Genomic DNA, 11,683 nt, shown 5'->3' with positions numbered 1-11,683 from the left:
GTCAGGAGTGAGTCACCACTCCATACATGTGCAATATGAACATCAGAATGTGTCACACTACAACTGATGAAGTGCAATATTCTAAGCAATCACAACGTGAAGTCATAGTCTTGTAATATCTATTAATATAATATTGTCTAATGTCTTCCTGTCCAATTGTGGTAATTTATTGTGTTGTTACTATTTTAGTTACTATTGCGTGTGCATTAACCGCGGTGGTGGTGCTGCGGTAACGTTGTCACCTCACAGTAAGACGCTGACTGGTTCGACTCTCAGCTAGAGCATCTTCTGCGTGGAGACATGCGTGAATGGGCGTACCTTCGTTGAAGGTTGTGCATTAGGGCTGGCAACTCAGCACATAAAAATCAACTGCCAATCATTAGCGGACCGGAGTTCCACTGTGGCGACCCCTAACCGGGAAAAGCCGAAAGACACAACAACAACTATTGCATGTGCATTAGTCTTTATTGTCATTCAAACTATGTGTTTGTTGTTATGTCTTTCATGGGGACCAAAGCAATGTAATTCTGTTCAGTTGCACTGATGTGTATTTCTGATAGACCATAAAGTTTACTTTCACTTTGAAAAGTTAAACGTTTTCCACCAAACACTTCTAATATGAATTAGTTTACATTGCACCACAAACACAATGCATTTTATTTTTTGAAGACTATCATTTATTTATCGAAATTAATATAAAGAGATCTTAAAACAAATCCTAAAAGCTCCATAACATACAAGAATTCAATATCAAATATGCATTTTCATAAATGTATGCAGATATCTTTCAGCATTTTAAAAGCTAAAAGTTGTAACATCGGTTAAGTATCAAAACAACACAGTTACATTTTAAAGAAAAACATTTTGATATGTTTTCTCTCTACATTTTTTAATATTTTCTTTTGTGGGCTTTACAACAGTTCTTAGCACCATTTACACATTAGTCTGACAATGGTGTATGACTGCAAAGAAATATAATAAGAAAGAAGTGTCTTGCATTCATTTATTTGTTTATCAGTGTATTTAAATGTTTCTTAGACAAAGTGCAAACATTAAGAGTGAAAAATTCACTTGCAGAGCAGTCAGCCTTTCCTTTATGAGCACAATGAAATGAACTAAAAAAAGTCATATGTGGTTAAACAACAGTATTGCAAAAGAATATGTCAGATTTTTACACTATCTTAGAAGTGTAAGTGCATCCATTTTGTTACTGTACTTAGAATTATTTAATTTTATCATATGTATCTGTAATCAGATATTTGCAGTGCAGAGGCAAATTATTTCATAATTTCCTAAAAGCAAAACAAACTATGAATGTATTAGTTTTATTTTCTAATGTTCTTGTAAAGTATTAAAGAATTAGATACAGAACAACTCTAAGGAAAGGAAATCCATTATAAAGAGTGCATCTCAGAATGCACTGCTACACCTCAACAAAAAGATTTTAATGGATACGGATGCAGTGAGATAAATATCTATAAACTGTAATGCATGCTATTCTGGTGACACAATATGATAATGTTAATTTTCATTATGTTTGACCACAAAAGAATTTAATAGTACTTTTGCTGTATATCTGTGTTCAGGATGCAATAAAGCCTGGTTAATATGTAATCTGAGAGCATATGATGTCTGACTAATGGATACAAGGATAATATACCTGCATGATGAACAGATGCAAAATCTGAGATTTCCATATATGGGCAAAAAAATTCAGGTTTTCTGCAAGAAAATTAAACAAATAGGAAAGCTCAAAGTTCCCAAATCCCATTCAAAATGAAGAAGGAATGGACTATACCCAGGGTTGCCAGATGTCCCTATTTGGGCGGGACTGTCCCGAGATCAGCAGCCTGATCCTGAGTCCTGCCCTGCCGTTTTAAATCCCGGCCAGCCTCCGCTTTGTTTGTTTTTTTTTTTTTTTTTTTTTTGATTGTCCCGTATACCTGGCATACGGGCCAATCAAAAATTGCTAAACACGGAGCTTCTTGTCCTCCGCATTAAACACGAGAAGCTCCATGTTTAGCGATTTTTGATTGGCCCATATGCTGGTACACGGGCCAATCAAAAATCGCTAAACACGGAGCTACTTGTGTTGAATGCGGAACTGCAATGCATTAAACACGAGAAGCTCCGTGTTTAGTGCAGAGATACTGAGCGAGCTCAGTTCTTTAATGTGAACTGTGTTCCGCATTAAAGACCTTTTTTTTTTTGGTCTTCACTTGCCGTGAGAGACCTTCTTTTTTTTTTTCGTCCCTACCTGGGGGGCTGGAAATCTGGCAACCCTGACTATACCCCTCTCTCTTATCCATTAGTAGATAAAATATGACACTACCATATCTCTCACAATAAATAATACTTAGATGTTAAGGTTAAAAAAAGAAAAACACAGGATTTTATTTTAGAAGACTCGACTTGCCCACAAGTGGGCAGGCAAATGCATTTCTTTACTGTATGTTTCGGGCAGGCTTCATATATCTCTGATATGGTATAAAGATATTAAGGAGGCATATCTAATACAGATTTTTAAGTCAGATAGAACTCCTGCTCATAGTAATTTATTACTGCTTACTTTTTCATTGCAATGCTAAAAGAGTAGAAACAAAATGTGACAGATTAACCAGGACTGACTGTATTCTCAAAAAAAAACATGTTTTATGAGTCTTATTGGATACGATTATCCTGGGATAGAAAAGTCATACAGGAATATTTTAACTTTTAAGGAGAAAACAGTAGCTTGCATCACTCTCCAGTTTATCACCCACCCAAGTATTACAAATGTTTTTACAGACACATTACTGAATTATGTATCAATGTTAAGACTTTGTACAGATTTCAAATGCAGAGCAATTTTAAATGTCACCAATTACTTCTTTTGGCCCTTATTTAATTTCAAATAGATTTGTAGTCATTATTATAACAAAAGGAATGTTAAGGTTATATACACTTTAAGATGGGTTCCAGTTATGCTTCATTTCACATAATTCATGTTGTGATTTATGTACAATATTAAACTTTCAGTAAGGTTCTCAAATTTCCAAACATTAGATAGGAATTCCTTTGTAATATATATTCTTTCTTCTCACAGAAAACATTGAACATGTAATGGTAAGACAATAAAAGCAGTGTTAAAATGCTCTGGCTAATATAATGTAACCTATGTTGTCGCTTTTCTGAAATTAACTAACTTAGCAGCTAATTTTCTTGAAGCACTGAGCACATGATGTACACAGACAGAGCCATGACTATGGCCCAGAAGACCTACATTACAGTGATAGTCCAGGTACTGGGAACACAGTCAAGGAGGAATAAGAAAGAGCAGCCAAGGTCAACATGCCCATTGCAGTGTGAAGTCAGGTAAGTCATGTAGCAGGTATACCTCCTGGCAGAATGCCTATCACAGCGCTGCAGTACAGAGTAGGTCAGAGGCATGCAGCTGACTAAAGTGCATATACAATGCAGCTGAATATTGTGAGTGCATGGACATACACACCAGCAAGCAGCTTGCAGTAGCCAGGCACAGTCACGCAGACGGGGAGGTTGAGGGCTGTTGGAGTATAAGAAAAAAATCTAATATCCACAGGATGTAGGGTTGCTGTCTCCAACACTCAGATCTTTCTCAGGAGTGAGGATGAACTGATAAAGATGAGACCTTCAATGAAACTGGTATGCATTTATATTAAGAATATTGTTAAGTTTACTTTATATGGACAGCAAATACTACTTAGCTCAGCCACCACTGTAGTGGCCTTTCAGATATCTGTGTCTGCTACTGATGTTTTATTGTATAACCAGTTTATTGGTTTAAAAACAGACATTTACTGCACCATTTATTGGTGTTAATAAACTCTGAAGACTTACTTGTCTTTTCTGAAGAATGAATGGGCCCACCAGAAACAATACTAGATGGTTGCAGAATGGATGGGTGCAAAAAGAAAAAAAAATTCCTCTTGCATTGATTGTTTGATTTCTAGTCATACCTCTCAACTGTATACATTTTCGCAGAATGTCCAGATTTTGAGTCATATTTTTAGTCACTTCTTATAAAATCTGTGTTTTTCTGGCAAATCTTTGAGGATTAAAGTCACTAAATAATACTAAATAATGACAAACATTTGAATTTCAGAATTCGTATTCATTGGAAGATACATAATAATTCAAAAACTGTTATTCTCACAATATGCTAAGTTTATAGGAGATAATGTGTCCCTATTTCTGGTCCTTTGTCCCCCATTATTTCTGGCTTTGTCCAGATTTCTTGCACTGAGAGGTTGAGAGGTATGTTTCTAGTTACAGCGCCTCATCTAAAATAATTCAGCTTCAGTGATTAAGAGACATCAGTAAAATTCAACAAGCAATTAACACCAAATCCTCAATCGAACTAATTTCAGTTAAGCCCCATACAGTCTCTTTGCAGTCATGGCAAAAATGCAATGTGCCACATCTGACTCGCTGCTGATGAGAGTTCATACTGTCTGTTTTTACTTGGTTCACACGTGAAATTACTTAACTATCATATTAGCTTAACTAAACCTCCAGTTTGGAATCATTTAAGCATGGAGCTTATAGCATGGTGACTTTCTGAACTAAAGCTTTTGCTTTGTAAACATAGCAACGAAAGTTCTTGACAATTTGGGCACTTTCATTTTATTGGGTTTCAAATGATAACATTTAAAACCTCCCATGAGCATTCTTTTAGGCTTAGTAATTCTAGCTCCCATGCTGAAATATCTTTGTGGCTTAACTTTGCTGAGTTTATTTTAATTTCAGGGTAATAATATCACACAGCTTGAAAAGATGTAGACTGACTAGGAATAAGGACTTGTGTAACTCCAGTTATATTGTTTGATGGTGTTACTTCCCTCTTCTCAGTTACTTTGTGTTTATGCAACACTGGATCATAAGTGGAAGGTACGACATTTGGGATCTGTGATCCTGCCCTTTGTTGCTGGGTTCGTGTCATGCTGTTTACTGTTGATCGTGTGGAAGATGACCCAGAGTGTGAGCTGCTCGATACTGTTGACGATGAGCTGGGTTTGACAAGTCGAGTCTGAGGAGCTTCTGCATCTTCCCTTTAAACAAGAAAGAAAAGAAAAAGTAAATAACTTTGTTATTCACTTGTTTGGTTTATTTCTATTTGTTAACCGGGGCTCAGCACTGATTCAAATAGACCTTTTACAGATTCAGTATAGGACCACTGTCTGGATAAGTCATTTGCTCACAGTCACACACGTCTGGATAAGTGACTAGCTCAGTGTCACACTGTAGGCAAATGGAGACTGGGGGAATCAAATACTTGACTACAAGAAGTAGTTTGTTAACAGCTTATCGACTTAATTCATTGTGCTGCCAAATTAATATGTATCACACAGCTGCTCAGTCTGAGCTCTGGTGCTAAAAGATATTGAAAGGTTTATAGTAACTTTCTCAGGGTTATCACCTTCAACAATGACTGTAAGCAAATCAGGTTGAAGGCATCTTGCCTATCTTCAGTGCCACTTTCCCTAAATACTGGACAAGCTACATATCCTGTTTAAACAACAGCTTGCATCTTTTTTAACTAATACTCATCTGGACTGCCTTGCATTTATCTTATGCATTCTTTCTTTTTAACCAGAAAATGTTTTTAGAAAAAAGTTATTAGCAATTACTATATACACTTCATAAAAGACTAAAAGATATACAAGATCAAACAGAATTAAACCAATGCATCACTATTTTCCTACTAATTAACTTAATAAACAGCTGTTATAAAACAATCTGTCTGCAAATGGATCTGCCATAATAAATGTAGCAGCAAGGATGAAATCCACTGCAGATACCGCCCCTTAATCTGAGGTACAGCAGTCTTGGCGATATCATGTATAAGTAGATGGGATGGAGCAGCACAGCCCACAATGACAGGGTTGTAGGGGATGAAATACCCTACAAAAATGCTTAAATAATCTCATAGCAACTTTGATTTTTTTCTTATTTTGTTCCCAAATATCAAAGCTTATTGTTTGCAATTAAAACTGCTCTACACTTGTGCAATGTTCTTTCATGTAGCCAGCACACTTGTATTACAAACACGTATACAACATACATAATAATAAGTAAATTTACAAGGTCTGTAAATGTATGCACAGGTACTTATAATACCTCAGTCAGGTCACATGACTTTAATTCTTTTTTTAAGCTGCAAGCACAACATTATTATAGAGCACTATTACTCTGGAGCAGTAATATCTGTTCAGAGCAAAATGAGAGGTACGCAGTTCGGGAATTGGTAGCTTGTTAGATTTTGTACATTTTCTTATTAGCCAGATTGAAAGACAAAATAATCAGAACAAAAATGATTCAACTGTGCTGTGTTATGAACAACTTCAAACAATTTTGTGTAGAAAATATGTTAGGAGGAAAGGTTCTGAACATTCAACACAAATTCTTTCCAAACCTTTTGAGCTTTTTTATGACAAAAGTTACATTCAGTTCCTGAACCTTACAAAGTGTAGATAGCTTGGATAGCCCTAATACCCGTTTATTAAATCTTTTTGGGTTTCAATATGCATTCTATAAACTGTTAAAATGTAGGCTGTGCTATGATTGCATAATTTTAATGCAATTTATTGACTTAAAATGTTATTCATTTGCTGTGTATAAGCTGTATTCATATTTGAATTCCACTTCTTTCTGTTTTCCTTTAGTACTGTATCATAAATGTTCTTAACAGAAGGCTTCTTTTCATACCTGACAACCATCAAGCCTCTGCCAAAGGGGAGTTTGTTCCCTTGTATGTATTAGGGAATGATCCCAGTACAGTATAGGTGTGACAGTCATCATGAGGGGTGATCAGTCATACAGACACCATGGCAATGAATGCAACTGTGTGATATAAACACCACCCTCAGCCAGGGAGATGAGCTACGAACCCACACAGGCTTCTCATACACTCTCAAACAAAAGCTGTCATTAATCAATGGTAGTCCAGAATATGCACCATGATGCTGCCCCTCCTCTGAGGCACTGTGGCTGCATGTGTCCTGCTCTACCACCACCGTCTTCCCAGGATGGGAATAACCATCCTTTTCTGCTAGATCCTGAAAGGACATGAGCCCCTAATGAAACTTGGGTCACCTGGGCCACAGACAGGGCTTTATTGTTCTATGTCACCAGAGCTGTACCGAGTCATATCTTTTTAAACACCTTTATTAAAATTTCCCTTAAGAAATATGTACACATACAAATTCTCTTTCTTTATAACAATGGTCTTTCAGTCCAGCATTAAATAAATCACTCAATTTCTGACTTCAGTTAAACCGCACTCATCCCCTGAACATTATTATGCATATTTCTATGTAATTTGCTCCTTCCCTTTTCTAAAGATCCCTTTTTTCACTTTTTGTACCTATGTTACAATATACACATGGTTTAGATTTTGATTTCATTTTCTTGGAACTGCTTTTTTGGCAGCCAACATAATTTAACTTAATAAGGCCCCATTATGTGTAGGCAATTCAAATCCTGTGTCCCAGTTCAAAAGAATAATTTCCTTAATTACTGCCATTTGCTCACCCAATATTTCTGACAGAACTCCAACATTCGCTATTCATCTGAGGAAAATTTTTTTGAAGCCTGTTTATGGTATATAAGTACCTATGCAAACACTTCCAAGCAAAAATCCTAAACTTTCTGGACTTTGTTGCATACTTAGGAGCCATACAATATGTTCACCGAATGCTGCCTTGTAAATCTTGTAAATTGTTTTGCCAGTCTATCTTCCCCATCTTTTCTGACCTCATCTGTTTGATTCTTATAGTTATTGTGCAATATTTATATGCCCTATGAATTATCTCTATTTTAACAGCAGTTTATGTTCTATATTCAGATAAAAATTCTACCAATGCAGGCCTTTCACTATGGACTTCCCTATCCCTTTTTGTTTGCCTATACACTGATATCAATCCCTGATGGAGAAGACACTCACTTACCTGCTGTCCAAACTTCTTCTTGGCTTCATCCCACTCTATTACCTTTCCCTCTACAGTTATTTACTCTCAATATCTTGGTTCCTTTCCCAGTTTTCTCCAGTAAATTCCAGCCTCCTCTTGCCTATTTTCTGCACCCCTTCTTAGAGTCATCCCTATTAGCAAAATTTCATTTCTCCATTCCCATGTTGGTTAGTTCTTAGAATACTTCTTGCAACTTTATGAATATAATATTCCATATGGTGGTTATTATGCTCCTTAACTCATTAACACCTATGGAGTGTGGAATGTCACAACTCTTGCAGCCTACACACATCTTGCTCTCCAGAGCATTTTCAGAAAAATAAACTTAAAAAACATAAGATAAACAGATGCATATATTTTGTGAATAATAAAAATTATTAAAACTGTAGCAATAGCAATGTTATCATTAAGAAGTATTCTTTACAGTGATACTAGTTGGTCCTTTCTTAATCTTTTCCATAAATACTGTAATATATTATAATGCACACATCAGTTAATCATTATATTTTTTGTAAACTTGTAAACTTTCTCACACAAATTTTAATATCTTGAAAATTGTACAACCTAGACATAGATATTTTAGAACATTTTCAATAGCCAGACAAGCTTTTACATGACATCAAGAAATTTCTCTGTAAGTGCATGTATATTGAGATATTTACAGGAATATGAAAGCATATGCTTAATTCTATATTTAGCGAAACAAATAATACTGGATATTTCTGAAACTTACACTGCAAATATCAAAGACAGTTTTCTTCAACAGCATCTAAGGTTTCACTTAATGTTATGCAACAGTTTGTAAGTCACTCGGTCATTGAAGGATTAAGTACACATGGAAATATTGCTTATTTTGATAATTACTAGAAAACTAAGAATATTTCCAATACAGTGTGGTATACACCAGCATTGACAGTGAATTGTCACGTCTCCCACATTGCTGTTTTACACCATACACCTCAATAGCATATATGTCTCTCAGTTATGAAAACATGAACATAAATTTGAAAATATGAATAATAAGTGGGCAAACAAAGAATAATTTCTCCACTTAAGGACATCCTTAATACTGCCTATTATTAGCTGCTAAGTCACTTAGTTAAAGAAGCCAGACACCAAAACATCTGGATGCCATATGGCAGCATGGGTGTGAGCTGGAAGGACCAAAAGGCATTTTAGGCTTGTTAAGGACCTATATCCAAAATCCTGCTTTATTCTTATTTCTTGATCTTCCCCACTTCATCATCATCCGTCACCACTTTGAATTACAATCTTGTGATTGTGTTATGCATATGAGACTTAACTGTGTAGCACTAAAATATCCATTCAAATCATGCAATCTTAAACCATCTTGTTTCACTGGGAGGATCAAATTATCCCATTTAACTCTTGATCTCTTTTTCTCGCACATAAATTCCTTATTGTCCACAACTTTTCCTCTGGTTGAAAAAAATATGCCTGATTTGTATATAAAACTAAAGGGACTAAAACATTTTCGCTACTTGTATATTAATATCCGTATCCATAAACAAGAGCTTCCAGTTTCTTACTTTTCATATTACATTTTGTTTAGTCTCTTCCCACATATCTTTAGCTACCCTAACAGAAGACTTTTTAATCAATACACCTAAATACTTCTTTTTATCATGTCCCTGTAAATATCAGTATTACTGAATCAAGTCATGAGTTGGTACATAATTTATAGCTACAGCCTTCATTTTATCTTCATTAATTTTATATCCTGAAACGACTTGAAACTGTCTCAAAATGTTCCACAACATCAAGATGTCCTTTTCTGGACTTGTCAAGTGCAAGATTATATCATCTGCATAAAAAGCCAACTTTTCTTGATTACCATACTAATTATATCCCTGAATTTCTAAGTATCTTACTTTTTTGTCAGTTGATCTAATATAAAGCAAATAAAGTGGAAGGGGAAACAGGACATCCCTGCCTGGTTCCTCTGTTCAAACACAAATTATTGGAGAGGAAGCTTCCTGCCTTAATTCTTGCCTCCAATACTTCATATATCCCCCTAATTAACCTTATTGTCTCAGGGAATCCAAATGCTTCCATTGCCCTACTCATAAAATCCCAGTTTACTCTGACAAATGCTTTCTCTACATCAAGACCCACCAACAGCAGTATTTTCATACATTCTGCTTCCCTCTGGATCATCATTGTTCTACTAATGTTGTCAAGTGTTTACTTGCCCGCCACAAAACAACAGTAATCCATAGCTATCAATTCTGGCAACATCATGGCCATTCTTTTAGCTAGTATAAACATAAACACTTTATAATTATGATTTAAAATTGAAATGCGTCTGTATGTGGGTGGGTCTGATGGGGCTTTACTCTCTTTGTATGATACAGCCACCACAGCTTCTCCTCCTTTTAAAATATTATTTAACAAAATCTTCCATACCTTTATCCTTTATTGCCTCCTAACTTCCAAACCTCCACAGGAATACCATCTGTTCCTGGAGACTTCCCACCAGATTGACTACAAATCACCATTTTATCTCATCTTCTCCAGTCTTACGTATTACTCTTTAATCTCATCTTCCTCTAATCTTGGCATAATTAAGTCTTGCCCAAATATATCTATTTGTGTTCTTTCTTGGTTTCAACATTCATCTGCTTTATACAAATTTTCTTAAGATTTGTGAAATATCTTTAATATCTCTACAGGATCTCTGGCTAGATTTCTTGTCATATGCTCCCTAAGTCTGGCGACAACCCTTTCTACTTTCTATTGTCTTAAGTTGCTGTGCTAAAAGATTTTGTGCTCTGGAGCTGTTTTCAAAAATAGTTGCATAACAGCAGTCTTTCTAAACTCATGAATACTATACAAATACTCATTTTCACTTTAGGATTCTGCAGGTGTCCCCTTCCCTTTCTTGTTCTGTGAGAGTCCCCTTAATCTGCAGTACTTTTTGTCAGCCCCTCTAAATAATTCCTATTACTTCTTAAACGTATCTCTTTCTCTTTTATTTTTACCTTATTTTAAACTCTTTTTTTATGTTGCCCCACTCACTAGCTACTCCCTCTAAAGAAATTTCTATCTTCCCTAATAACTCTTGAATCATTTCTACTACCCATTCTTTAAATTCTTTTCTGTTAACCTGTAGATGGAAAAGCACCAGTGTCTCATTTATACTTTATTACCTTGCATTTTTATCTTAGTTTTTATTGGTGAGAAATCTGAAGTAGTTATTGGATATGAAATATAATTTCCATCCAGTCTAACCCAGTTACTGTACCTTGGGAAGGAATATGTAAATTTTGTCCTAGTTCCTACTACTGAATTGAGTCCAGGGAAGTAAATACTGTGGGAAGAAAAAGCCAGGGAATTGTTATGGCTAGGCTTGTATATGCCCTAGGGCAAATAGCCTAGTACCAACCTATGAACCTATGAACCTATGAATTTATATATCCCATACCAGTTACCGACTACCGCCCCATCACCATTCTACCCCCTTATCTAAACTTCTAGAGAAGTGTATCCACTTCCAAGTCATGAAATTCCTGAACATACTTCAACTCCTGTCCACCACATAACATGGCTTCACCCCATGTCATAGCACAACCACCGCTCTTCTCTCTTTCACTAATCTAGCTAACCAACACAGGAACAACAATGACTTTACATCTGCAATTTTTTTTCTCTCTCCAAAGCATTTGACATGGTCT

At 35.7% G+C, this 11,683-nt stretch overlaps 1 protein-coding gene across 1 annotated transcript in view; it reads right to left on the bottom strand.

The window, feature by feature from the left end:
* Positions 1-3,566: 3,566 nt before the first annotated feature.
* The window catches only part of LOC122808512 (CXADR like membrane protein), a 490,245-nt gene continuing 482,128 nt past the window's right edge, over positions 3,567-11,683 (bottom strand). The window contains exon 7 of the mRNA XM_044079467.1: positions 3,567-5,069. Coding sequence (XP_043935402.1) covers positions 4,778-5,069 — 292 coding nt within the window. The 3' untranslated portion in view covers positions 3,567-4,777. The remainder of the gene's footprint in view (positions 5,070-11,683) is intronic.

This window comes from Protopterus annectens, chromosome 8.part0, assembly GCF_019279795.1.
Source record: "Protopterus annectens isolate FY-2018-M chromosome 8.part0, PAN1.0, whole genome shotgun sequence".
In the NCBI taxonomy this organism is placed as follows: domain Eukaryota; kingdom Metazoa; phylum Chordata; order Ceratodontiformes; family Protopteridae; genus Protopterus; species Protopterus annectens.
The sequence above is the reverse complement of the archived record's forward strand: the minus strand, read 5'-3'. Positions and strand labels throughout refer to the sequence as shown.